General features: G+C 45.0%; 1 protein-coding gene across 1 annotated transcript in view; it reads left to right on the top strand.

Moving 5' to 3' along the window:
• The window catches only part of LOC129693712 (equilibrative nucleobase transporter 1-like), a 37,953-nt gene extending 12,791 nt beyond the window's left edge, over positions 1-25,162 (top strand). Inside the window, exons 6-12 of the mRNA XM_055630494.1 lie at positions 178-317; positions 5,780-6,474; positions 8,311-8,484; positions 17,320-17,436; positions 19,494-19,686; positions 20,040-20,163; positions 24,293-25,162. Coding sequence (XP_055486469.1) covers positions 178-317; positions 5,780-6,474; positions 8,311-8,484; positions 17,320-17,436; positions 19,494-19,686; positions 20,040-20,163; positions 24,293-24,418 — 1,569 coding nt within the window. The 3' untranslated portion in view covers positions 24,419-25,162. The remainder of the gene's footprint in view (positions 1-177; positions 318-5,779; positions 6,475-8,310; positions 8,485-17,319; positions 17,437-19,493; positions 19,687-20,039; positions 20,164-24,292) is intronic.
• The last annotated feature ends 232 nt before the right edge of the window (positions 25,163-25,394 follow it).

The raw sequence follows: 25,394 nt of genomic DNA, 5'->3' as shown, positions 1-25,394 counted from the left end.
ACGAGACAGATACATTATGCCGTGAATGAGTGTATGTGAGAAACGCGGGATAGATGATTGGAGGAGGAACAGGGTGGGACGTATGTGTGGAGAATAATGCTGAGGTCGGCGTTACTGTTAATGATGACTTGTATTGATCCAAAGTCCTCACACCGTTCCCCCGTCTCTTCTATTCAGCTGGTGTATGAAGCTGGTTTCTCATTGATGTCAATCTTCCTGTTCATCAGCTGCCTAAGCTTCATCCATGTCCTTCGCACCATATTCCTCTTTCCTCGGAGACACATTCCCTACCCTCTGCCTGAAGGGTATACTTACGGGTAAGGCCCAGAATCAGGGTGGGATGATATGTGTGAACTAAGAAGGCGAAAATAGTGTATGGATATTTATCCAAGATTTTGGGAGTCTGCGTTCATATCAAATGTCAGTTACAAGCTACAACCATATCTGGAGATGAAGCGTTTTACACCGAGAATTGAGTCACAGGAAAGTGTTGCAGGCTGAAATCAAATTTAGGTTTAGACAATAACAGGGAGAGGGGACAATAGGATGAATCCAATTGGAAAAAAACCCCACAGAATTACATGAATGGTTGACAAGTACGATCCCGTCGAAAGATCCGCAGGTTTATATCCAGAAACGTGGCGACCCGGGATCGATCTAAAACCTGGGGTGAATTTGCAGAATCATTGAAGATCACACCAATGAAATTAAAAATGTCGACCACTATGTACGCTTTGCGTTTGTGCCAACCGTCTCCGAATGCAGCATATTTCAGTTTTCAACCACTTTCTGTGTAACTAAACCCTCCTCAAGTAACCTTTAAAATCCCCTTCTCCAGCTTTAAATCCTTGACCGATTACACTTATAGAAACATAGAAAATAGGAGAAGGAAGAGGCCGTTCTGCCCTTCGAGCCAGCACCGCCATTCATAGAAACATAGAAACATAGAAATTAGGTGCAGGAGTAGGCCATTCGGCCCTTCGAGCCTGCACCGCCATTCAATATGATCATGGCTGATCATCCAACTCAGTATCCCGTACCTGCTTTCTCTCCATACCCCCTGATCCCCTTAGCCACAAGGGCCACATCTAACTCCCTCTTAAATATAGCCAATGAACTGGCCTCGACTACCCTCTGTGGCAGAGAGTTCCAGACATTCACCACTCTCTGTGTGAAAAAAGTTCTTCTCATCTCGGTTTTAACGGATTTCCCCCTTATCCTTAAGCTGCGACCCCTTGTCCTGGACTTCCCCAACATCGGGAACAATCTTCCTGCATCTAGCCTGTCCAACCCCTTAAGAACTTTGCAAGTTTCTATAAGCTCCCCTCTCAATCTCCTAAATTCTAGAGAGTATAAACCAAGTCTATCCAGTCTTTCTTCATAAGACAGTCCTGACATCCCAGGAATCAGTCTGGTGAACCTTCTCTGCACTCCCTCTATGGCAATAATGTCCTTCCTCAGATTTGGAGACCAAAACTATACGCAATACTCCAGGTGTGGTCTCACCAAGACCCTGTACAACTGCAGTAGAACCTCCCTGCTCCTATACTCAAATCCTTTTGCTATGAAAGTTAACATACCATTCGCTTTCTTCACTGCCTGCTGCACCTGCATGCCTACTTTCAATGACTGGTGTACCATGACACCCAGGTCTCGCTGCATCTCCCCTTTTCCTAGTCGGCCACCATTTAGATAATAGTCTGCTTTCCTGTTTTTGCCATCAAAATGGATAACCTCACATTTATCCACATTATACTGCATCTGCCAAACATTTGCCCACTCACCCAGCCTATCCAAGTCACCTTGCAGTCTCCTAGCATCCTCCTCACAGCTAACACTGCCCCCCAGCTTAGTGTCATCTGCAAACTTGGAGATTTTGCCTTCAATTCCCTCATCCAGATCATTAATATATATTGTAAATAGCTGGGGTCCCAGCACTGAGCCTTGCGGTACCCCACTAGTCACTGCCTGCCATTGTGAAAAGGACCCGTTTACTCCTACTCTTTGCTTCCTGTTTGCCAGCCAGTTCTCTACCACATCAATACTGAACCCCCAATGCCGTGTACTTTAAGTTTGTATACTAATCTCTTATGTGGGTCCTTGTCGAAAGCCTTCTGGAAGTCCAGATACACCACATCCACTGGTTCTCCCCTATCCATGCTACTAGTTACATCCTCGAAAAATTCTATAAGATTCGTCAGACATGATTTACCTTTCGTAAATCCATGCTGACCTTGTCCAATGATTGCACCACTTTCCAAATGTGCTGCTATCCCATGTTTAATAACTGACTAGCAGTTTCCCCACTACCGATGTTAGACTAACTGGTCTGTAATTCCCCGTTTTTGCTCTCCCTCCCTTCTTAAAAAGTGGGGTTACGTTTGCTACCCGCCAATCCTCAGGAACTACTCCAGAATCTAAAGAGTTTTGAAAGATTATTACTAATGCATCCACTATTTCTGGAGCTACTTCCATAAGTATTCTGGGATGCACCCTATCTGCCCCTGGGGATTTATTGGCCTTTAATCCATTCAATTTACCCAACACTACTTCCCGGCTAACCTGGATTTCACTCAATTCCTCCAACTCCTTTGACCCGCGGTCCCCTGCTATTTCCGGCAAATTATTTATGTCTTCCTTAGTGAAGACGGAACCAAAGTAGTTATTCAATTGGTCCGCCATATCCTTGTTCCCCATGATCAAATCACCTGTTTCTGACTGCAAGGGACCTACATTTGTTTTAACTAATCTCTTTCTTTTCACATATCTATAAAAACTTTTGCAGTCAGTTTTAATGTTCCCTGCCAGATTCATTGTGATCATGACTGATCATCCATAAGCAGTAACCCGTGCCTACCTTCTTGGCATATCCCTTGATTCAGCTAGCCCCTAGAGCTCTATCTAACAATCTTTCAAATTCATCCAATGAATTGACCTCTTCTGCCTTCTATGACAGAGAATTACACAAATTCACAACTCTTTGGGTGAAATAGATTTTTGTTATCTATATTTTAAATTGCCTCTCGTTTATTATTAGACTGAGCCCCCTGGTTCTGGTCTCCCTTATGATTGGGAACATTTCCCCTACATCTAGCTTGTCCAGTACTTTGACGACTCCACAATCGCGGAAAATAAATATTTACAATGTCCACAGTATAAATACCTTTTCAGAAGGCCAGGAGCGGCCAACATAATATTTAGGAAAGACAGGAGAGTGAGCATGAAGCTAGAATCTAATCAAATGATACGATGGTTTAACCTGAGAAAAACAATGCGTGTCCACAATCTTCATGCAATCTACAGAAGTGGAGCCAAAATATGCTGGAATATTAAGTGTTAAAACAAACTGCTGAGGTATTCCGTGCGTGTGGCAGCATTTGTGAACTGACAACGTTTTGGACCGAGAGACGTCTGCTGCCTAAATTCCAACGGTATAGACGTTGATTTGTTTTCCAATTTCAACCCCACCTTCCTCATTTCCCCAACTCCCGCTTCTTTCACAAGTTGCTTGCCAACCCACCGCGTCATCATTCACTCCTTCACCAGCCCTATATCCTCTGACATCACATTCCTCCGACTCCGGTTCCCAATGTTCAACTCGTGCGTTCTCTTACACGCAGCATCCCTCCCTCTATTCCAGATTTAGCTTCTTTCCCGTGCATTCCCTCTCTCTCCGTCCCTCTCCCACCCTAGTTTTCCGACAACCTTCACTTTCCCCCGATCAATGTTACTGTTTGTCTCGTTGTCACTCCCCCCTCAGCCAACAGTGAACCATTCTACATTCCCTTGATCAACGTGCGCTTTGAATTTGCCGTTTTCACACCTTACATTCTCATTGCACCCTTCCATCTCTCTAGTTTCCATCTCCCCTGATTCCCAGTCTGGGGAAGGGTCTCGACCCGAAACGTCATCAATTCCTTATCTCCAGTGCGGCTGCCTTTTCCCACTGAATTACACCAGCCGTATCGTCTTCAGTTACTAAACCGTGTAGCAATGTTACAACATTTTAAGATTTAAAAAATCAAGTCTGCAATTTATCCCATCAGTTAAAGCATAAAAATAAGTTTAATTTGACACCTAATTCACTTTCATATCTCAAGTATTTAAAAAGGTATGGCCATTTTCATACTCGTAAATTAGCATCTTGTTCCCTATTGATTTTCTATGGACATAACACAAAAAACTGTGATCATGGACAGTCAAAAGCCCATAACTTTCTTAAAAATTAAGAGAACTGAATGAAACTTTCAGTTATCATAGATTGAAGCATCCTGAAACAAATATAAAATAATCTTACTTGGGTGACCTGAAATTAAATCATATAATTAGTTAGTTACCCAATTGTAGCTAATTTCAGACTTCAATTACTAGATCTAAACATCTATCCATTTCTTAATAAATGATTAACATTTTTACATAGCATGTGTCCAAATAATATTCACAAATAATTCACAATAAAACATGATTTTAAAATCTCATTTACATTAACTTATAGGCCAAATGGAAGGAATTTAGTGTTCAATTGCTGTAAATTAAAGTCGATTTTAAATCAGCTTTCTCGTGGGATCCTGTGAACGCTGGTTTAGAACGTTCACATTGCGCTGGATTTGTGCCCTCAAGTGCCCAGAAAAACATTGTGGGATATAATGGGGCCCAAATTAGCTACTCACAACATTAAACTTTGTATAAAGGGATCTTAAGAAGCCCTTTTTAACATACAAATAAACAGCCTACCTTCTGTTGTCCCCTGTATGAGATCCGACCCGTTGTCGGCGGTCGGGGGTTTAGAGGTTAATTTTTAACCTACTATAGCAAGTAAATAAATCCCTTAAAACTATAAAATAGCTCCAGCTATGGAATCTTCCAGCGATTTTTCGTTAATAATTAACTAGGCTGAAAAACCTCGATTTGAACAGCCTAGGGAAAATCGCGTTTTAAACCCGCCCCCTCTAAACGGCGCCTAAATCGCGCACACGGGCTGGGACAGATTTTCAGCGACGCTTCAGGTAGGCTTTGCAACATACCTAAACCGTGTATTCCTCAGATGACCAGTCATTTCTATATAAAACACGCATTATACAACTTAATCAATTTATAAATTTATCAACTTTATCCATTTAGAATTAACCGTTTACATTATTAATCATCCTCCGTTCAAAGTTGTTGACACCAATAGTAATTTTAATGTTAACGAGGTTTCATATTCAAATCTAAGCAAGTTGATTGTTTAAAGATCGAATAATAACTATCCAGGAATCGAATACGTCCTGAAATCTAATTTAAAAAATACTGTCCGTTGCTAGCTAAAAATTGACCAATGCATTTGGTTTATAAATATACAATAAGAAGTACCTGACAGTGTTTCTTGGTCTGCAATCGGAACGAGGAGTTAGTAACGTGAACAAGTATCTGGCAGTAAGTGACAGACTGGAAGCTAAATGCACCAGTTAGCTCGAGGCAAGTTATCGACCCAATAGATGCACAGGGCAGTGTTGCAGACGGGCACCAATGGGCAGTTTCAAAGGTTTTCAAGATAAGAGCAATTGCTCGAGACTTTGTAAAGGCAGAGATGTGATGAATGTTTCAAGATGTTTGTGATGTGGCCGGTTTTTATATGCCTTGCAATGAATGACACGCGGTTGGGATTGACCGGGAAATGGGTTATCTTTAAATCGCAATTGTTATCGATCTCTTAAATTATTACAAAATAATCGTCCTTTGGCCCATTCGACATTAAATGTGAGCCGTCTTCAAATCACACTCTTATCTTTCCACCCAGAGTGAATTGCGCCGTGTTTCGATGCAGCGCACTCTCAATGAACTCTCGCCGGGAAGAGGCTGAGTCCGAGGAGGGCCACAGGGAGGAATTGGGGGAAGGATACGCTGTCAATGGAAGAGAGGACACGGAAGGACACGTTAGAGTGCGATGGAAACAGGCGGAAGAAGACGCTGCAGATGGTGGGGCGGAGACGAATGGACACTACAGACTGGAATTGGAAAAAACGGGAAGGCACTCCGGGGAAGGGAGGGAAGAAACGGAGAGAGACATCGGAGATAATGGACAAGAGGCAGAGGGAGATGAAAGGAAGGAAGTGAAAGGCGACGATGAAATGGGAAGGGCAGTTGGGGACCCTAGAAAGACAAGGATGAATGTTGCGGTCGATGCATCAGAGACTGATGGAAATACCGCGGAAGGAATGGTGAAGATGGACAAAGAGCAACTCAAAGAGATCGAAGAGAAAATGCGAGAGGGGATTAAAGGGGGAATCAGAGAGAGAAAAATTGGGGTTGGAGCGGGTTCGGATAAAATAGAAAGTCACGAAGCGCAAAAGGAAACTGAGGGAGACCTTAGAGAAGAAAGTGTAGAGATGGAATCAGAAAGAGATGACGGATCGGTGGACAGAGTGCGAACTACGGCGGATGGACCTGCACAGTCAACTAACGCTGGTGATCTGCAGCCCAGTGGAGCAGAAGGTAACAATTCCTCCAATACGTCACTATCACCCTTGCCTCTCCTCCACTTCCCTTCATAATATCTTCATTTCCACACCCGCTCTATTTATCGCGTTCCACTTCCCTCGCAGCGGCAGAGGCCCGGGTTTAACTCCGATATTTGGAGTTATCTGTACAATGTGGATTTTGCATGTCCTCTCTGAGATCGAGGGTTTCCTCCAGATGCCCTGGACTCCCAGGAACGAAAGCGCGCGGTCATTGCGTTAATTGGCCGTTGTGATAGGTCACTCGGTTATATGTGAGTGATAGCTCCTGGGCTACAGATGATGAGGATGTGGGGATAATGTCAACATTGTGCAGGATTAATGCAGGGTGAGTACTATAGTCGGGAATTTTGAGATTCATAAGGAAGATGTGTAGGTCTAATATGGTTAACCCTAGAGGAAGCGTGATGAGAAAAATGGCCGAGAATGTAATCAGAATAGCAAAGATGGAACATTCTGCTGAAAAACAGGGTTTTTTCAGTAGGGGCGGGGGTGGAGGATAGTCCACTGTAAATCTGTTTAGGTACTTATCTGTTGCATTCTTGCGATTATAGCCGCTCTTCCTCGCTGTGTTTAGCAGGCCGGTCTTCCGAAGTTTTACGACCGACCGCTTTAACGAGGGGCTTCCATTTTATGAGTAGAATCAACCCTCCCTACGGGGACATTGGAATTTACGGAGAGTTTCAAAAGTGCAGGAGGCATAAGATTAAAGTTAACTCTGGGGAAAGTCAAGATGGAATGCCACTGAGTCATTGATTAATGATTTAATTCATTGTGTCATGAGGATATAACAATGTTGTGGTTGCTATGACTTGCTTAAGCAGTTTGGGCTTGCTGACACTGTTTTCCGATGTACATTGCCGAGGCCTTTAATAAACCGACTTCTTCGATAGCCGCATCTCTGATCTACGAGCAGTGTTTGTGCCTATCTGAGTGAAGTCAGATATTGCGTTCGCGTAAAGCACAGAATTCCCTCCTACAGGTTCAAATGCTCGGTGTGGTCTCCGTGGCTGAAGAGCCCATTTCCCTGCATTTTCTTCGCCCTTATTTGTAGTCATAAAGTTTCACCCTGCTCTTATTCTAGATTTCCTTTCGTCTTCTCCTCCCCTTCCGGCCTTGTCCATTGCTGATTTTCTCTCCCTCATCCTCTTATATTCTTGGTCGATAACTTGATGTATCCATCCATACTTCTGCCCGACAGCACTAAAGACCAGGGTTCAACCCTGCCCGCAGCCCGCGGATTACCAATCCTACCACTAATCTTCATCCCACATTCCACAATTGTACAGAATGATAAATTAGTTCCCACCTGTAACCTGGTCCAGATATGAACACCGCCGCCGAGGAAAGTCAAGTGGGGATTGCGATGAGGATGCTGAAAAGGATACAAGGATACATGGGTGTTCTATGATCGGCGAGTTGTGTTGGCTCAAAGGGTTTTTGCGTTGTCCTTTCCGCTCCCTCCTTTCCCCTGGTTGCCTATTATTTGGTCTTTGGTTTTCCCATGGTCACTGATATATTTCCAAATCTGGCCTTCGACTCTTCCATGTCCGTTCCCCTCCCCTCCTCACGTCTCCACCAAAAGCAACTTTGCAAGTTGAATGCCACCTTTTGCACAATGCGTTCAGCATATTTAAAACAGAAACGCCGTCGGTACACGATCTACACCCGCTAACAACGTCTTAAACATATACACATTTATTCACCATCGCTGGCTGAAATATTTACATGGAATGTCACAACTCAGAACTGCTCACATTTGCATCTACTTTATGTGTTTACTTTCCTATGACGCTCCACTCCCTCTCTCTAGGCTCGTTGAACAACGAGAAAGAAGAAGAGATTCCCTCCTTCCAGAATTGCGTCTTCTCCAGCCTCTTCCTCACGCACCTGCTATGGTTCTCAGTCATTCAGCTGAGATTCATATTGTTTATCGGGACGATAAATCCTATGTTGGATTTCCTGGCGGACGGCGATCCCGGGCAAGGTAAGGGGCAGTGGAGGAGGGGCATATGCGGGCTGGGAGACTGTGATGTAGATGAATTGAAAGGGACGGAAGCAAAGGGGGAAGAATCCGAAAGGGGAGTGACAGGCGAGAGATAAGTGAACTGGGATTAGGGATATAAGAAGAGAATGATGGTTAGAAAGGGTGCATGAATCTTGAGTGGAGCAATAAAAGTGTATATGAGGGTAGTTGGTGCGACAAGCCTGAAGTGAAATATTAAAGAGTGCAAGAGATGAAATTGACAGAGAGGGTGAAGAAGGTAAACAATGAGAAGATCGAGTAAGAATGACAGTTTTTAAAGTCGATGGGAGGGAGGAAACAACACGAATCAATGGAACGATGGAATGGGGCGGTGGATTCGATTAGTAATGGAGCAGGAGACGAAGAGGCAGTATGAGAATAACGAGATTATTATCTGAATGGTGGCCGATTAGGAAAAGGGGAGATGCAACGAGACCTGGGTGTCATGGTACACCAGTCATTAAAAGTAGGCATGCAGGTGCAGCAGGCAGTGAAGAAAGTGAATGGTATGTTAGCATTCATAGCAAAATAATTTGAGTATAGGAGCAGGGAGGTTCTACTGCAGTTGTACAGGGTCTTGGTGAGACCACACCTGGAGTATTGCGTACAGTTTTGGACTCCTAATCTGAGGAAAGACATTCTTGCCATAGAGGGAGTACAGATAAGGTTCACCAGACTGATTCCTGGGATGGCAGAACTTTCATATGAAGAAAGACTGGATAGACTCGGCTTGTACTCGCTAGAATTTAGAAGATTGAGGGGGGATCTTATAGAAGCTTAAAAAATTCTTAAGGGGTTGGACAGGCTAGATGCAGGAAGATTGTTCCCGATGTTGGGAAAGTCCAGAGCAAGGGGGGTCACAGTTTAAGGATAAGGGGGAAATCTTTTAGGACCGAGATGAAGAAAAACATTTTTCACACAGAGAGTGGTGAATCTCTGGAATTCTCTGCCATAGAAGGTTGTTGAGGGCAGTTCATTGGCTATATTTAAGAGGGAGTTAGATGTGACCCTTGTGGCTAAAGGGATCAGGGGGTATGGAGAGAAGGTAGGTACAGGATACTGAGTTGGATGATCAGCCATGATCATATTGAATGGCGGTGCAGGCTCGAAGGGCCGAATGGCCTACTCCTGCAACTATTGTCTATGTTTCTATGTTTCTATGAGATTGATCAATTCAGATGCGAAATAAAGAGGGATGGGTGGTCTGGATAAAGTATGGTGATGGAAGTCTGGGACAGAAAGTTGCGGGATCTAGGAACGAAAGAAAGATGGAGTCGTGGTGTAGAGGACTGAAAGAACGGAGGGAATTAACCAGGTTTACGAGAGGGAAATATATCTGGTGGAATCATGTCGTCATACAGAAGTGCCGTCCAGAAACAGGCCCGTCAGACTTTGTCCTTTATGCCGTAATTTCATTCGCCCGCATTAGAACCGTATAGTCTTAGGACTTATCGTCAGTCTGAAGAAGGGTTTCGGCCCGAAACGTCGCCTATTTCCTTCGCTCCATAGATGCTGCTGCACCCGCTGAGTTTCTCCAGCAATTTTGTGTACCTTCGTCTTAGGACTTGTTTACTCCACAAAGGAGAATAAAAATAAATAGTTTACACCGGCGGAAGTGTACAATTAGAACATTATGTAAATGACGAGAGATTATAGATATCTGATTACTCCAGCAAATGGCGTGGAGATATGCCATTCAGCCGACTCCAGGAATGAAGCACAAGTTGTTTGGGTCGAAGAAAATTACAAGGGATGAAAAGTAAAATGCGTGTAATTACGCTAGGGGAAGACCGTTCATTTAACTAGGAACCTCGCATCCGTGCCTGCAAATGAAGGAGTGTCCATTAAGACACACGAGGCAGAGTGATGTCAGAGAACGGAGGGTGAAAACAGAAAGTTAAGGGGAGATGAATGTGTGGCTGTGTAGTTGGTGAAGTGGGCAGGGATTCAGATTTCTGGTCGATTGGATCTCTTCTGGGGCAGGGGTGAGCTGTACAAAACAAAAGGGACTGGGTTTCCCTTAACTGAAAGCGTACCAATATTTTTTTGCTGGCAGGTTCGCTAATGCTTCACGGGCGGATTTAAAATATATTGGTATTGGGATGGGATCTCATATCGGACACAGGGAGGTGAGAGGTCAGAAGTTCAAATGCAGCGTAGTGAGAGAACATTTAGAGGAAAGAATAGGCAGCAGGAAGAAGGATAGAGGGGAATTAAGGTTGTTTTAAACTGCACGTAATTTATTTCTAATCGAACAGCGGCCTGCGGGTAAATCCGACGAGATTAGCGCACGGCACGAGCAACTGGGTCGTTGTAGCCATTATTTAAACCTGGTTACGAGAAGGGCAGGACTGGCAGCTAAATGTTCGTGGGGTACAGGAGATTCAGGAGAGACAGTGCTGAGGATAAAAGGGGAGCGAGGGGAGGGGTTACTATTGGTTAAGAAGGATGCCATTGCGGTGGTCAGATGTGACCTTACAGACGGGCATTGGTGGGGCTATATTGGTGGAGCTGAAGAACAAGAAAGGGATGATCAACTTGTTGGGGTGTACTGCAGACCTCTACACCAGTCAACGTGAAGTAGAAGAACAAATGTGCCAGGAGATTGCAGACTGCTGCAGGTCACATCAGGTTGTATTAGTTGGGCCTGTACTCCAGCTAATACAGGCCCAATGCCTTCAACCGCTCATCATGTGTAGTCCCACAATTCCTGCGATCATTTTTGTAAACCTCATTGGACTATCTCCAGAGTCAGTACATACACCATCAGATATGGTGCGCAAAATTGCTCACAATACTCTAAAAGTCTCATATGAGGAGGACCAACACAGTGAATGGTAGGGCGCTGGGGAATGTTGTAGAGCAGAGGAATGTAGGAATGCGGGTGCTTGGTTCCTTAAAGGTGGAGTCGCAGGTAGATAAGGTGGTGAAAAGGCATTTGGCACTTTGTCCTTCATCGAATTGAATTTTGCAATTGGTAGGTCATGTTGCAATTGTTTGAGCCGCATTTCCTGTATTGTGTTCTGTTCTGGGCACCGTGTTATAAGAAATATGTTGTCAAGCTGGAAAGGGTGCAGAGAAGGTTTACGAGGGTGATGCCAGGACTAGGGGGGTCCGAGCTACAGCGAGAGCTTGTTTTGGCTGTGACTCTATTCCTTGGAGAGCAGGAGAATGAGGGGTGATCTTATGGATGTATATAAAATCATGAGAGGAATAGATCAGATAGATGCACAGATTATCTTGGCTAAAGTAGGTAAATCAAGAACAAGAGGGCATAAGTTTGAGGTGAAGGATCAATGATGTTATAATGATCCGAGGGGAACTTTTTCCACATAAAGGGTAGTGTGGGGCTAGAACAAGCTGCTAAAGGAGGTAGTTGAGGCAGGGACAGTACCAACGTTTAACAAATAGTTAGACAGGTACATGGATATGAGGTTTTGGATGGAGATGAGCAAAACACCGGGGGGTGGGGCTACTATAGCTGGGATATGTTGTCCGGTGTGGACAAATTGGGCCAAAGGGTATGTTTCCACGCTGTATCACTCTACTAATCACTCGACTATGACTAAAACAGATGTGTTTGAGGGGTAGCATCCATAACTCAACATCGGTTCATTCTCGTTGTCACGGGGAAATGACATCGTGGAGGGAAATCTATGTTCCTGCCTTCTCCCGATGCCATCCTTATTAATGAAAGAGCGACTAATCTCCCTAAAAAGATGACTTATCCTCCGCCACCGTCTGCGGCAACGCGTTCCACATCTTCACGAAACTCTGGGTTCTACTATTTCCAATCTGAAGTTGTCCTTTTATTCTAAGGCTGTGCCCACTTGATTTGGAATTTCCCTGTATTGAATACGCTCTCATAATCCACTATAGCTAGCCCTTTCATTATTCGGGAGGTTTCTGTAATGTCCCATCCTCGGCCTTAAAAACGTCAGCCAGCAAAAGCCGAGATCCATGAAACGCTTCTCATAAATGAAACCAATTATCCACGTCATTCAGATACGGCGCACAAGACTGCTCACAATATTCCAAACGTGTTCGGACCAGCGCCTTTTAAAGCTTCAGCATTGTATCCTTTTACTTTCATTTTGTAATCTTCTGGAAATGAATGATAACATTGCATTTGCCTTCCTTACGATCGACTCAGCCTGTACATTAACGTTTTGGGAACCCTGCATCAGCACTCCCAAATCATTTTGCACTTTCGATCGAATGGACTTAATATGCACCATCACCACTCTATCGGAGTACTAAATGTTTATGGATGCCAGGGACACTGAACTCTACTTATTAAGGCTCACTGCGCTCAGTCGTTTTAGCACCGGGATGATAGTCGTCTTCTTGAATCAGGTGTACCTCAGATGGAGTTTACTGAGTTTAAATATGTCAGTATTTTCCTCTTCCCGTTGGTCCGCAATCGTCTTGATTAGGCGTCCGGGGTCTTCATCCGGACAAGTTCTTCGCTGCACATTCATTCACAGGAATGCCGATTTTACGCTTGCTACAGCAACCTTTGTTATATGTGCGCCCTTTACTGACGAAGTAGTCGATGTCCACAGACTTTCTATTCAGAGTCAGCATAGAATGCATTGAGCTCATCTGAGAAAGAAGCCGCTCTTGCTATGTTTACTGTCCCACCTCGGTTTGCGGCCTGTTATAGCGTGCAAGCTTTGCAAAATTATATGCGTTGCCTCGAGACTTCCTTCAGCATTATCTGTAAAGAAATTAGAGAAATTAATTGTACCAATGTACCGCAATACTCTACGTCAGATTTCATAATGTTCTCGGAGAGCTTTATCCTCGTCTGTATTAAGACATATGTCCGTGTCCACATGATACCCCCATCCCCCGCCACGAACACGCATGTCCCACAGTCAGGTAACTATGTGACTATGCAAAATGTTCCATCCTACACCCCTTATAGACTGTACCTGATCTCACTTTAGACCGATATGCTATTCCCCCACAGATGTGTGTCCTAATCCTCACATTGACCAGTATCCCAGTGTACAACATTTGCATTCAAGTATCTGCACAACTGTACCCTTACCCTGTATCCATATATATAAGTATATAGGGATGTTAGAAACATAGAAACATAGACAATAGGTGCAGGAGTAGGCCATTCGGCCCTTCGAGCCTGCACCGCCATTCAATATGATCATGGCTGATCATCCAACTCAGTATCCCGTACCTGCCTTCTCTCCATACCCTCTGATCCCCTTAGCCACAAGGGCCACATCCAACTCCCTCTTAAATATAGCCAATGAACTGGCCTTGACTACCCTCTGCGGCAGAGAGTTCGAGAGATTCACCACTCTCTGTGTGAAAAAAGTTCTTCTCATCTCGGTTTTAAAGGATTTCCCCCTTATCCTTAAGCTGTGACCCCTTGTCCTGGACTCCCCCAACATCGGGAGCAATCTTCCTGCATCTAGCCTGTCCAACCCCTTAAGAATTTTGTAAGTTTCTATAAGATCTCCTCTCAATCTCCTAAATTCTAGAGAGTATAAACCAAGTCTATCCAGTCTTTCTTCATAAGACAGTCCTGACATCCCAGGAATCAGTCTGGTGAACTTTCTCTGCACTCCCTCTATGGTAATAATGTCCTTCCTCAGATTTGGAGACCAAAACTGTACGCTATACTCCAGGTGTAGTCTCACCAAGACCCTGTACAACTGCAGTAGAACCTCCCTGCTCCTATACTCAAATCCTTTTGCTATGAAAGCTAACATACCATTCGCTTTCTTCACTGCCTGCTGCACCTGCATGCCTACTTTCAACGACTGGTGTACCATGACACCCAGGTCTCGCTGCATCTCCCCTTTTCCTAGTCGGCCACCATTTAGATAATAGTCTGCTTTCCTGTTTTTGCCACCAAAATGGATAACCTCACATTTATCCACATTATACTGCATCTGCCAAACATTTGCCCACTCACCCAGCCTATCCAAGTCACCTTGCAGTCTCCTAGCATCCCCCTCACAGCTAACACTGCCCCCCAGCTTAGTGTCATCCGCAAACTTGGCGATATTGCCTTCAATTCCCTCATCCAGATCATTAATATATATTGTAAATAGCTGGGGTCCCAGCACTGAGCCTTGCGGTACCCCACTAGTCACTGCCTGCCATTGTGAAAAGGACCCGTTTACTCCTTCTCTTTGCCTCCTGTTTGCCAGCCAGTTCTCTATCCACATCAATACTGAACCCCCAATGCCGTGTACTTTAAGTTTGTATACTAATCTCTTATGTGGGACCTTGTCGCAAGCCTTCTGGAAGTCCAGATACACCACATCCACTGGTTTTCCCCTATCCATGCTACTACTTACATCCTCGAAAAAGTCTATATGATTCGTCAGACATGATTTACCTTTCGTAAATCCATGCTGACTTTGTCCAATGATTTCACCACTTTCCAAATGTGCTGCTATCCCATCTTTAATAACTGACTCTAGCAGTTTCCCCACTACCGATGTTAGACTAACTGGTCTGTAATTCCCCGTTTTCTCTCTCCCTCCCTTCTTAAAAAGTGGGATTACGTTTGCTACCCGCCAATCCTCAGGAACTACTCCAGAATCTAAAGAGTTTTGAAAGATTATTACTAATGCATCCACTATTTCTGGAACTACTTCCTTAAGTACTCTGGGATGCAGCCTATCTGGCCCTGGGGATTTATCGGCCTTTAATCCATTCAATTTACCCAACACCACTTCCCGGCTAACCTGGATTTCACTCAATTCCCCCAACTCCTTTGACCCGCGGTCCCCTGCTATTTCCGGCAAATTATTTATGTCTTCCTTCGTGAAGACGGAAGCAAAGTAGTTATTCAATTGGTCCGCCATATCCTTGTTCCCCATGATCAACTCACCTGCTTCTGACTGCAAGGGACCTACATTTGTTTTAACTAATCTCTTTCTTTTCACATATCTATAAAAACTTTTGTTTTTATGTTCCCTGCCAGTTTTCTTTCATAATCTATTTTTTCCTTTCCTAATTATGGGGGAGGGGTGGTGGTTTGTGGTCGGGGGGGGGGGGCGGGGAGGTCCGGGAGGGGTGGGGGTTCGTGTTCTGGGTGGGGGGGGGGGGGGGGGGGGTGGTGGTTCTGGGTGCCTTGCAGCGCGGTCAGTGACTCTGGGTTTGGCGGCGGGACCAGACTGTCCCCAACAGTGCTGCTGCTGAAGGGGACGTTGCCGGGTGGTCGGTGGGGGGGACTGGTCGGGGGGGGGGGGGGGGGGGGGGGGGGGGATCGGCGGGGTGTCGGTCGGGGGAGGGGGGGGGGTTGGGGTGCCAGTGCAGTGCGGTCAGTGACTATGGGTGGGCGGAGGGACCAGACTGTCCCCAACTCTGCTGCAACTGACGGAGACGTCGCCGTGTTTTCGTCGTCCCCGTGTCTCCGCTGCCCAGAGTCGCGGCCCATATCCACCCGGCCCCGTGTGTTTGGGGCGCTGCCGACCCACAGCCCGTGATATTGCGGCCGGACAGGGGGAGACGGGATGGAGGGCGGCCATTGCCGGACAGCGCTGACCCCGGGGGGAGAGTTGGGGGCTGTCCTGAGGGATGCGCTCCTCCGGCCGCTTAAATTGGTGCTTGGGTTCAGAGCAAAGATACTACAGCATTTGGTTCATAGCGCTCAGTCACCCTCCACAATTATGTACAGCGCAAAAAAATGACCATGTTGGCGGTTTTTAACAGGTAAGAAAGTTAACAGTGTATGCCATGTCCTCCAGAAGGACTGAGCTGCTCCGCTCTTTGACCCGGTGACCTTACGTGCAACGCCCTATACTGAGACACCTAGTATAATTGCTTCCCAGATATATAACCAAAACATCAGTCCGGACCGTACACTAATCAGATTTTTAATCTAAATAACTATATATCACTTTGCATTATTTTCAGTTACATCACGATTACCGCGCCCGTTGCTCATGCAGGCACACTTCGGATGCTCCCCATGACTTTGCCTGGGATCCCAACGCACTCTCAATTCGCTATCCCAGCGCTCAATCAGACCTGTCTCCGAATTCATGAATAAACATTGAACCACCTAGCATAATCAACATTATCTCAATTAGAGTGTTCCAGTCATTGAGTTAACACAGCGCGGAAACAGGCCCTTCAGCCCAACTTTACCACACCGTCCACCATGCCCCATCTACATGAGTCCAACCTGTTTGCGTTGGGTCGATAACCTATCCTGTCGAATTGCTTCTTAAACGTTGCAATAGTCCCTGCCTCAACTACCAAATTTGCAGCTGTTTACATACACCTATCACCTTTTGTACGAAAAGGTTACCCATCAGATTCACGTTAAACCTTTCCGCCTTCATCATAAACCTATGGCATCTGGCTCTCGATTCCGTACTTTGCGTCTACCCGATATATTCATCTCACATGTCTATACACCTATACATGATCACCTCTCATTCTTCTGCGCTCCAAGAAATTGAGATCCAGCCTGCTCGACCTATCCATGTAGCTCTGACACTTGAGTCCTACCGAAATCCTCGTATACCTTCTCTGTACCCTTTCCAACTTAACAACATATTGCCTATAACATGGTGGCCAGAACTGAAGACATTACTCGGCCGCACATTTCGCTACAAGTTTGTATTTTTATCTGTGTCGGTTATTTTCTTTCCTTAAATGGCTGTTGTATGCACCTTCGTTGCCCCGCAGACGCTCTCTCTGTCTCTCTTTCACGTGACAATCTAACCCCCCCCCCCCCCCCCCCCCCCCCCCCCATTCTTGGCACCCAACACATTGCGATTTCTCCCTCTGTTTTTTATTATACAGTCAGCAAGTTTACAAACGCCCTTGGTATTATCCAATTTTGCGGCATCTTGTGTGCGCCATGGAATGGGTTGATCCTCGACCGACACAAATGGAGAAACAAGCGGTTGGACACATCAGGTAACCCGGGAGTTCTGAGTCGCTTCTACTCAATTGCAGATATTTCAGTCACAGACATAAGATAGACGAGGGCTAATTATGGATCTTCAACATGTATGTGGGACGTCGTGTCTCACAAATCTGTTATTTGAGGATTTGATCAAAAACCTCGATGCAGAGAGAGTTGTGCACATTGTATACATTGATTTCAATAAGGCATTGGACAAGATTCTGCATGGTCGGCTGCTCTGAAGGTTAGATCCCTTGGGACGCAAGCAGAGATACCCGAATGGACATAACATTGGCTTCAGGCAACGAAGCAGAGGGTGTTTGTGGAAGGTTGCTCTTGGCACTGGAGGGCTGTATTTAGTAGTCCAAACATCTGAGGAATGCAGTGAAATGTGAGGTGTTGCATTTTAGGAGCGCTAACATGGGTAGGACCGAAGATTATAGAGGAGGACCGACACAGTGAATTGCCCTTTATGTCATAGTACGTTGGGAGGTCGTGTTGCAGTTGGATAAGATGTATTGGCAACATTGTGTTCAGTTTTGGGCACCATGTAATAGGAAAGATGTCAAAGCGGAAATGGTGCAAATAAGATTTGCGATGTTCACAGGACTCGAACGTCTGGTGTCTAGGGAGATTTTGAATAGGCTAGGACTCTGTTCCTTGGTGCGCCTGATGACCAGGGGTGATCTTCTAGAGGTGTACAAAATCATGAGAGGAATAGATTCGGTAGACACAATATTTCTTGCCCAAAGGAGGGGAATCGGGGACCAGAGGCACAGATTTAAATTGAGGAATGACAGATTTAATAGGCACCTGAGTGGTAACTTTTTCACACGAAACCTGGTGGGCGTATGGTACGAGGTAGTTGCAGGCACATGCTTTGTAAGTTGGTCAGTGCCTTTGGTGGGTGCTATTTGTATACAATGTATAAAATACAAATGTATACAATACAAGCAAATAATCGCACTCTGCTTCGTCACATATGACAATAAAGTATTCCTTCCTATCGCATCGTGTAATAAATATTTAGACAGGTACATAGATAGAACAGGTTTATAGAGATATGGGCCAAGCGTAGACTGGTGGAACGAGTGTAGAATGTTCAGCCTAGTAAATCATTAACGGAAAATCGCTGGAAGACCCCGTCGCAAAAGGTATTATTAGTTTTTATGGCCTTGTATAATAGTTATAGTAGTTTAAAAATCACTCTCTCAACCCGCAACCTCTCGCAGCCCCAGGGTTTTATAAAGCAAACAATTAAAGGTATGTACCTTATTTTTACATTAAAAGGGGCTTCTTAAGAACCCTGTATATAAAGATTTCTATAGCGAATAGTTCATTTTGGGCTCTTTATATCCCGCAGTATTTTTCTGGGCATTTGAGGGCACAAATCCACTGCAATGTGAACGTTCTAAACCAGCGCGTTCACAGGAACCCACTAGAAAGCTGATTTAAATTGACTTTAATTTACAGCAATTGAACACTAAATTCCTTCCATTTGGCCTATAAATTGATGTAAATGAGATTTAAAAATCATGTTTTATCGTGAATTATTTGTGAATATTATTTGGACACTTAGGCTATTTAAAAATGTTAATCATTTATTAAGAAATTGATAGATGTTTAGATCTAGTAATTGAAGTTTGAAATTAGCTACAATTGGGTAACTAACTAATTATATGCTTTAATTTTAGGTCCTCCAAGTAAGATTATTTTATATTTGTTTCAGAATGGTTCAATCTATGATAACTGAAAATTTCATTCAGTTCTCTTAATTTTTAAGAAGGTTATGGGCTTTTGACTGTCCACGATCACAGCTTTTCTGTTATGTCCATAGAAAATCAATAGGGAACAAGATGCTAATTTCCGAGTATGAAAATGGCCATAACTTTTTAAATACTTGAGATATGAAAGTGAATTAGGTGTCAAATTAAACTTATTGTTATGCTTTATCTGATGGGATAAATTGCAGACTTGATTTTTTAAATCTCAAAATTTTGTAACATTGCGAGATATAGTGATACTGATGGGGAGCGCGGATCGTTAACGACGTTTCTCTTTTCCCCAGGCTCGGCTGTCTCTGAGAGACTGGCGGACATGCAATCGGCGGTGCTGTCTCTCGCCATTACCGTCACGTTCTCTGTTGCCTTCACGGTGTGCGCCGCCATCCCCGTGTTGGAGGTTCAGTACCTGACCTTCATCCTGCTAACGTTCAACCGTGCCTTCCTGTATGGCGGACTCAATGCATTCATCGTCATGACGCAAGTGAACTCGTCACATGGGGGATGGACCAGGGTTTAGTTGCCAAAGCCCGAAGCATTAGATCTGGATTTTGGCGACATTTAAGATGCTGAATCCACCTTGAGTAGACGGTGAAATGAAACCGGCTGTGGGCTGGGCGGGGAATGGGCAATCCAGGTGGGGGAGAGAGTGTTCCCTGGGCTTTGGCCAATCAACGAATAATGGAGGTGATACTCGGAAGCAATCAATATGTGAGATTGGGACTAGGCTCCTCTGGATCATAAAGACCAGCCTGTATCAGTTACCTCCATTGGTCGGATGAAGCATTCGTGGGCACGACTCAATGCTTTGCATTAAACTTCTACTCTTGCAGGTTCCCTCTGTGTCACTTTGGGAAAACCTTGGGGATGTCGTTCGCTCTGGCAGCCGTGGTGTCTCTGCTCCAGTATCCCTGGCTTATCCTCGTCAATGGACCCTTGCAGGGGAACCCTTTGTACGTAAGTATCAGATTGCTGAGGTTTCAGTGAAACCTGCGGAGACACTGGCGAAGGCTTGTACAAACAACAGGCACAGCAGCAACAGTTATTGCTCGGTACTTTTAGGGTGGATGATAATGCTTGGAAGAGGAGTGTAGAGGAAATAACTGGGCGGGGTGCAGCGGGGCTACTGGAGGAGCGGTGCTTGCCCTTAAATGCAGACGCTTCCGGGGAGATGAGGCAGAGGTGACGAACAGAGTGAAAGATCAAAAGAAAATAGGGAGCAAATGAGGTGAAACGAGATGAGGATCGGTGGCCTAAACGCCACAGGCTCATGGCGTTTAGATGTAGAAACAGCGTCTTAATAAACCCCTTTCTCACGGGGCGACTTGACGCAAGAGTTAACCAGAGTTGAACTTCGTGGGAACCTCTTGCGATAACCGTACGGCATTCGTGGACCACCATGGCGCTAACGGCAGATACTCGTGTAACTTGGTGACTCGGGAGAAAATTCAAACAAGCTTGAATTTCTCCAAGAGTGACTTGTATACTTGTGGTTGAACATTGCAACATTATATGCACGTAGTGGCCAGTGCGATATCCGTACTGACTCTTGCGTGTACCGTGGGAACTCCTGCGAACGGTGAAACCGGAAGCTGGACAGAGGGGACAGAAGGTGAGTAAATATTGTCTTCTGTGGGATTGAATTTAAAAAATAAAGATTTGCATCCGCATATGGACATCAACTTATTCATGAGTTATGTTAATGAGATTCAAGAAAATAACTATAATCTTTAAAAGGGACTTTACTGAAAGGTCCCGCATTTTTATGGTCCGTGAGAAATTTTTCACATGTGCTTCTTTGTGAGATACAGCTCGGAGATCTCGCCGACCAGCGAGCGATGCCTTTCCGAAGCAGGATCCGGAACGCTACCAATCAATGTTCTCCAGAGACCCGTGTAAAGGAGTGAACTGCACATGCTGGTTTAAAATGAAGACAGACACAAAAAGCTGGAGTAACTCAGCGAGTCAAGCAGCATCTCTGGAGAAAAATAAGTGATGTTTCGGGACGAGACACATCTTCAGACTCAATTCCGATTAGGATGTCTGAAGAAGGGTTCCGATTCGAATCACCACCTATTCTTTTTCTCCAGAGATGCTGCCTGACACGCTGACTTACTCCAGCTTTTTATGTTTTTCTTCCCAGATCTGACTTACCTGCTGAGTTACACCAACATTTTGTGTCCTTATGTGTGTATTAACCAGCATCTGCAGTTCCTTTAGACATTACCTAACTTCAGATTTTAGAGATATAGCGCGGAAACAGGCCCTTCGGCCCACCGAGTCCGCACCGACCACCTATTCTTATACACTCCAGGGACAATTTTACAATGTTACCGAAGCCGATTAACTTACAAACCTGTAATCTCTGGAGTGTGAGAGGAAACCGGTGCACCCATGGTCAGGATCAAACCCCGGTCTCTGGGGCTGTGAGGCAGCAACTCTACCACTGTGCCGCATGTAGTCAGATTTAATAAATTGCTGGTGTTGCTTCCAAAGACAGAGGCACTTATAATATTAGATCAGAATTGCATCTTTCCGCTAATAGAGTCAATTATTAGTCAATTAATTATAGAATCAATTATTGTTGGTGACATTTCACCTACGAATATCAGACTATTTTCGCAGAGGTAAGGGCCAATTAGGCATAGCAAAAGGTATGAACACTTTTAAACATTTTTTCCCGACTATTTAGTCAAATGCAAATACAGGGAGAATGATCAAAGTGCTCACATGGCTCACTCTGTTAGAAGCGTTCTCAGTTTAAATGTTCCGTGTATTCCTTCTTAAAGTATAATTTTTTTGTGTGGCCAGGGGTGCGATTGAGAACAGCTAGGAAAGGGCGGAGGGGGCGTCACGAATAACAGCGTTTCCCTGGCCATATTATGGCCCATTCCCCAACCGTAACATTAATCAAGCTCTGTCTAACTCCGCCTTCACACCATCCCCCTGTGACATGGGTTAGTCATCGCTGGGCGGGCTGTGGGCCGAATGGCCTGTCAACGGGAGTCAGAGACTTGACACTGAGATCCATTGTGCAGGAAGGAACTGCGGATGCTGGTTTTTACCGAAGATAGACACAAACGCTACCTGTTCATTTTCTCCAGAGAAGTTGCCTGACCCATTGAGTTACTCCAACATGTTGTGTCTGTGTTCACTATGAACATTGAATTATTTAATTTTAAGTAACTCACACTCTCTCTCTCTCTCCCTCGCCCACCCCCTCCTGCCCCCCCCATGCAGTAAATGTCGGTTAACCAGTTCAAGATTTGCAACGATGGTTCCCTCTTGGGATCACACTATCCCTAGCCAACAATTGGCCTATCAGGGAACCAAATATAGACATAAAGTGCTGGAGTGACTCAGTGGGCCAGGCAGCATCTCTGGAGGAAAGGGTTATGCGACATTTCGGGTCGGGGCCCCTTTTCAAAATACCCTGCTGAGGTCATCTGTTGTTGGCCCTGATTTGTCCCGGTCTTTTCTTGCTTCCAGTTCCCCCCTACAATCATCCCGAGGAAGGGTCCCGACCAAAAATGGAATCTATTCCTTTTCTCCATAGATGCTGCTTGGCCCGCTGAGTTACTCCAGCATTTTGGGTCTAACTTACTGATTCAGACAGTTTTTAATTATCAAGGATTCTGCGCTGACTCTTTACTCTGAAACACATGTTGGAAATTTAAACTTGGGCGCAACTAACATCGTCTTACTACCGTGGGAACTCTTTAACTCAGCGGGCAGGTAGCAGTTGATTGTTGCTCCCTTCAGTTTCCCAGGGGTTCGGGACGGGACTGGAGTTGGGAGGGAAAGGTGGGGGAGTCGAGGGAGAGGAGGGGGAGACAGATGGGGGTGTCTTCATTTACTGGTGGCGGGTGTCTGTCACTGAAACAGACAGGTGAGATCTCACATCCACCTTGTGTGTGCCTCTCTCTCTCTCCCTCCCTCCCTTTCACACAGGCCGAGAGACTCTGCCTCTGTGAGTGTACGTCTCTTCCCCCCCCTCTCCCACACACAGTAAGACCGAGTTACTGTGCTCAGTCCATCTGTGTCTCCCACATACACAGTAAAAGTCCTCCCACCTCTGTCTCTTTCTCCCCCTCCCCACCCCTCTCTTTCTCTCCTCCCTCCCCCACCTCTCTCTTTCCCCCCCCCCCCCTCTCTCTCTTTCTCCCTCCCCCCCCCCCTCTCTCTTTCTCCCCCCCCCCCCACCTCTCTCTTTCTCCCCCTCCCCCACCTCTCTCTTTCTCCCCCTCCCCCACCTCTCTCTTTCTCCCCCTCCCCCACCTCTCTCTTTCTCTCCCCCCCCCCACCTCTCTCTTTCTCCCCCCACACACAATAAGACCGATGTATTCTGCTTAGTCTCTCTTCGCTCACACACACACAGATAGACCAAGGTCATGTGCGCTCTTTCTCTTCCGCCAGTCACCCCGAAGTACATCACACTGCCTCTGTGCCTCTCTCTCTCTGTCTCACTCCCCCTCTCTCCTAAGTAATGTGGCATATTCCTGCAGTAAAGTCACGGCAGTAGTACAGGCATGTCTCCAAATGAGCCAATTCAAGCAAGGGAGGATATTTATAGTGTGTGGAAAAAAAAGTGACATCATTTGTGCCACGTGATGATTTAATTACACTTGACAGTTTACAATGTTCATTCAAGATTTAACGGGAAAGCTCGGGAGACGGACAAGTCACTCGCACAAATAACAGAAATGCCAAGTACCGTGGGAACTCTTTGTCTACCCCCCGTTATATCGTGTGATATCGTGCTAGACCACGACCACTTCACTCTGGTTACATCTTGTGTCAAGTCGCCCCGTGAGATTAGGCCGGGAAACGTTTGCCCAGAGACTGTGTGGCCCTGCTTGATGGAGACGGAGTCTTTGTAGGAAAATAATTGAAATAACCAGTCGTGTGCTGACGTGGGAACGGGACGGGTAATGGGATGGGTAGGGAGTTATTCTAATTATCTGCACGGAGCAGATGGTCCCACTGACTATCTTTCTGATCCCACAAATTATTCGTTGTTGCATCGGGGCAGTCGCTTCGCAAAAACTAATCTCTCTCCACGTCTTCATTTCCATTACAAACACAGTTAAACATCGCACTCATCGCACTGGTAACATTGAGTTATGTCCATCCAATCAATGTGTATTTCTACTGCCGACGGGAAACCCGCAGACGGATACTCGAAGCTACACCAGTTCCTGCCCAACAATGATGGATATCTGAGCCGGACAGGGCGGTGCAGGGCGTTTGTTGTTGTTTACTTTGTGAGATCGTCTGCAGTCGGTACTTGATACTTCCATAGATACTTCAGTCCTAACAATAATTAATCACTGTACACATAAGGCCGCGTTCTCGGTTTGTTCCGTGGACAATCGTTTTCATTTTGTATTATTTAAATCTTGATCCATTGGACAATGGCTGCACGATATCTCGTCTATCATTCACATACATATCATGATTTTGCAAAAACTGTATCTGATCAAGCAACCATCGAAAACGAAAAACTGAACCCGTTTTTTAAATTCAATGCAGATAATATATGCCCTTCCTCCTTTGAATAATTTAGGTAAAGTCCTTTTTTAGCATCATCAATCCATTCCATCTTATCTGCGATGTCATGCCCAAAATGAACTCGATGCTATTAACTATGATTGAAACATGTATTTAGGGACAGGGTACCTTCCTAGTTCTTTTAGGCTATATCTCTTTTCAGAAATTCCGAGTCCCCAAACTGCTCCACCATTTCAATCAATTATCCACCTGTATTCCCAAATCTCTCTATAGGTGTGGCCTATTTAGAAATGTGACTTTGTTTATATCGCATCTTCACTGTCCCAAATACTTACTCTGAGTATGAAACGTGATCTGTCAAAGTTTCGCCCATTCAAATATCTGTTACTGCATCTCAAAATAATGTGCCACCTACACGAATACTGCCACAACATTATTGAATTAAATAATATATAATATTACTGGTACCGCTTCCTGAGAAACTCTGTGGGATATTTTTCTTCATGCTAAAATAATTCAACTTTTCAAGACTGCATTATTCCACTAAATTCCATTTCGTCTAATCCTGATGCAAGCAATTGCTATCTTCCGTCACAAAAAAAAAAATCAATCACATTAGTTAGAAAGGATAGGTCTTCTATAATTAACCAAAGTGGTTGAGTAATCAGTCGGTCAAG

Source organism: Leucoraja erinacea, chromosome 3 (assembly GCF_028641065.1).
Source record: "Leucoraja erinacea ecotype New England chromosome 3, Leri_hhj_1, whole genome shotgun sequence".
NCBI lineage: Eukaryota > Metazoa > Chordata > Chondrichthyes > Rajiformes > Rajidae > Leucoraja > Leucoraja erinaceus.
This window is presented reverse-complemented; position numbering and strand designations above follow the sequence as displayed.